This window comes from Octodon degus, unplaced genomic scaffold (genome assembly GCF_000260255.1).
Source record: "Octodon degus isolate 3935 unplaced genomic scaffold, OctDeg1.0 scaffold00043, whole genome shotgun sequence".
In the NCBI taxonomy this organism is placed as follows: Eukaryota; Metazoa; Chordata; class Mammalia; order Rodentia; family Octodontidae; genus Octodon; species Octodon degus.
Genome location: NW_004524619.1, coordinates 5,718,782 through 5,722,485, shown reverse-complemented (window position 1 = coordinate 5,722,485; position 3,704 = coordinate 5,718,782). Strand labels below are relative to the sequence as shown.

At 42.5% G+C, this 3,704-nt stretch overlaps 1 protein-coding gene across 7 annotated transcripts in view; it reads right to left on the bottom strand.

The window, feature by feature from the left end:
- Asb14 (ankyrin repeat and SOCS box containing 14) overlaps positions 1-3,704 on the bottom strand; it is a 34,648-nt gene that overhangs the window by 13,307 nt on the left and 17,637 nt on the right. For all 7 annotated transcript variants that reach the window (XM_023715706.1, XM_023715705.1, XM_023715709.1 and 4 more), the window contains one exon: positions 607-852. In XM_023715706.1, the coding sequence (XP_023571474.1) occupies positions 607-852 (246 nt within the window). The remainder of the gene's footprint in view (positions 1-606; positions 853-3,704) is intronic.

The window sequence follows — 3,704 nt, the reverse complement described above, 5'->3', positions numbered from 1 at the left end:
TTTTTTTTTTTTTTTTAGTCTGTACCAGAGATTGAACTCAGGACCTTCCACTTGCCAGGCAAGTGCTTACTTACTCTACTGAGTTATGTCCTCAACCCCTGCTGTGTGTAAAGTCCTCAGTAAATATAATTTTTCTAGTAGTTGCAGCTGTCACTGGGATCTAAGGAGAAGAGACCCAGAAGACTCGCCTACATCTAAAGCCGTTTGATGAGAGATTACACTGCCCTGTGACTTGGCAGAGACAGGCTCCTGGAACTTTGATTTGGATTCTAGGAGATGACACTGGCACAAAAGGTTTTTAAAAAAATCTTAGCGTGGTGAAGAATTGGTAAGTAAAAAGCCACTTATGTCTACTAACAGGTGGGGAGTTAATTCCAGAGCAAAGTAATTCAGTCTATTTTAGGCTTTTCAATAGCTGCTATAGCTTTTTTCTGGGGGGCTCCAAATGCCTTCAGTCAATAGCTGCTATGAACATGCAATTTTATAAACATTTATTTTGGTCTTAAGTAAAATGTTAACTTAGATTATTGTGAAGCTCTGCACCGAGAGGAGGATGCTTGGGTTATGTGGTGCCTGGTAGTGTGCTGACCGTACAGAAAGTCTTGCCTTTCTGGAGTAATAGCTCCATGATTTTGGTGTGTCCATTTTGGGCGGCGAGAGCAAGAGGAGTGAATCCGTAGGCGCTCCGAGGGTCGGGGCACGCCCCCGAGCCCAGCACAAGCTTCACCATGTCCTGTCTGCCCAGCTTGGCTGCTTCGTGGAGAGCCGTCCTCTCGTTGGCACAGCGCAGATTGACGCTGGCTCCGTGTCTGATCAGCAGGCTGGCCATGTCATACGAGTCCCGCACGACAGCTGGGGATTGAGAGGTAGGGCGGGCGTCACGTCCGAAAGCCGGGATGTCCCGAGGAATAGGACCTCTCGGCTCCTTAGGGCGCGCTCCCCACCTCAGGCCTTAGGACTCATGTTTAGGAAACACATTGGAAAATATAAATGACCTATCAGATCATTTATATTAGTGGCTTTTCTGTAAGACACGACCAATTATTCAATGTTGTTTGCATACGGGGTTGAAACAACAACTTTTTCACTAAAACATCCTTCTCAAAAAAAAAAAAATGGAACTTCAAACATTCAGTACAATTATGGAAATGCTTATAACTGCTTGAAAAGAAAAACCAAAAGCAACAGAATTTGGCTCAATAAATGAATATCTAAAAGATAATTTACACATGTTTAGGTGAGTGCCTGAGCTCTCAGAAAATGATGGTTTTTTGTCTGTGTTTCACAAAAATGTGCAGAAAGCCTCTTAAAGTTTGCAAAGTGATTCAGTAGTTAAACAGGGCTACTCGGACACACACAATCCCAAACTGTAAAAAGCCTCGGATGACTGTAAATGCTGTCACTGTTCAAGGTTACTTTGCAATATAGTATTAGTATTATTATTATTATTATTATTATTATTATTATTATTATTATTTGGCAGAACTGGAGATTGAACTCAGGCCCTTGCGCTTGCCAAGGAAGCACTTATTCCACTGAGCCATCTCCCCGGCCCGTGCAATGTATTAATTATTGTAACTGCCCTACTAACCTGTTTTGAAACTGTCTCATTGCTATTTCTTTCTCAATAAAATTAAAAATAAAAAAAGGAGTTACTTCGCAAGGGCTGCCCAGATAGCTCTGCTTAGGCAGGTGCAGCGACCTGGGTTTGATCCCCGTCGTGCTGTGTGGGCCCCGCCGCTGGGGCACACCGAGCTCGCCACTGAGACTCGGTGTGGTGGCACATGCCTGTAATCCCAGCGCTTGGGAGGCTGAAAACAGGAGGGTCGCTACGAGTCCGATTTATGTAGTGAGACCCTGTGGACCCTGTACTAAACTTAAATAAAAGAAGAAAAGTTACTTTGCACACTGAGAAGAGTCTCTGAGCAATCTCGCAATGAACTTATTTCACTGTGACCCAGCATTATCTGTGATCTACGAATGAGGAAGTGGTGTTCAGGTACCACAGATATGCACGCATTCGACCGGCCCACTAGTGGAGCAGAAAGGAAAACCAGGCCTTCCCATATCATTGTGACAGGTTCCATCACTTAATGCTTTTTATGTACACACGACTTTGACACACAAAATAAATCCTAGTGTCCCTCTCCTATAGAGGAGCAAACCCAGGTCTAGCAAGGTCAGGCCCAGCCCAGAATTCTTCTCACTGCATGGCATTAATCTACATAGAGCTTCATAACCTACGAGCTGCCTTCTCAGGGAAAGCTCAGTGTGTTTTCTACAAACATAAACCTGGGAACATCATGAGACAAACCAAGATGGGACCTCCAGTCTCAATTTTAATCCATGCTCTACTGCTTTTTCTTTTTCATTTTTGTCCTCTGAACTGGGGACTGAATTTAGGACGCTGCCCTTGGCTTATTCTACTGAGCTATCTCCCCAGCCCTCATTTCTATTTTGATAAAAGTTATATACAGGCAGAGTTTAAAGGGCCAATTACTGCAGAGTTCACTCTTCCACTCTTCTTTTTTCTTCCCCAGAGGCATCGATGAGCTGCTCCTTTACTCTTAATGTGTATATTTCTCCAGTCTGCTTGTATTGCTACTTTTTTATTTTTTGGTTTTGGCATAAAGTTGGCTCTTCATTATGCAAAATGAAGATTTGACTATTGTCTTCCTCTTGTGCCCACGACATGCACATTTCTCCTGGCAACAAACAAGCTTCCAACATTTTCATAGCATATTTTGTTAGGTAAGTATTGAGTGCTTACCTTAATTTGGTCATGTTCACCGTTCAAAACTGGAGCATCATAATGTTTTCTTTCCTGCACGTCTTTTGTTTCCCCTGGAGTTAATACTTGTCTTACATTTCATTTGCTTAGTTTTTCTTTTTTTAATTTTTTTTTTATTTATGCATGTATGTGTGTGTGTGTGTGTGGCCAGCTCAGCTCAGCCCACCAGGGGGCAGGCTGGCTGGCATGTGGTGCTGGGGGATTGAACCGCGGTCCCTGTGCTTTGCTAAACTTGTTTTAAATAGGTGCTTTAGACCACTGAGCCATCTCACCAGCCCCTTGCTTAGTTTTTCATTTAATCATTAATTCAATACCCAAACTTCTAAACTGTCTAAAGCTCCTTTCAGAACATTTTCATCCCGTCACTTCTCACCAAAGCCTTGCTGGGGCCTTTTGGCTGTTCCAGTCCAATTCAGTCTGGCTGACGTGCTGTTAGGAAATCCCAGAAATTCTAGGAGCTCTGGTTCCCAGCTCTTTGGGCTCTCATTTGCCTACCTCCTGGATTGGGTTTTTTTCTTTCTCGGACAGAAGCTTCTATAGTTCGTTTTCTCCCATGTTGGTAGAACATTTGTTAACTTCCTAAGAAGCTAAGAAGTGTATGAAAATTAAAACTTTTTGAGATCTTCTATGTTTCAAATTATGGATTTTTGTGTCTCTACCATCACATTTAATAATTTGGCTAAATATAGAATTATAAATTGGAAGATTTTTCTTTTACAATTTGTGAAACTGTTCACTAATTTCATCAAACATGTCATTACTGTTGAGAAATGTACATCCTCTTTTTCTCTTGGGAAACTTGTGGAAGTGTTTCTTTATCCCTGGGAACTATGTGGGTCTTTACAAAAAGAAAGAAAAGGGCCGGCCAGATAGCTCAGCCAATTAAAGCGCCTGCTTAGGCAGATGCAGGAAC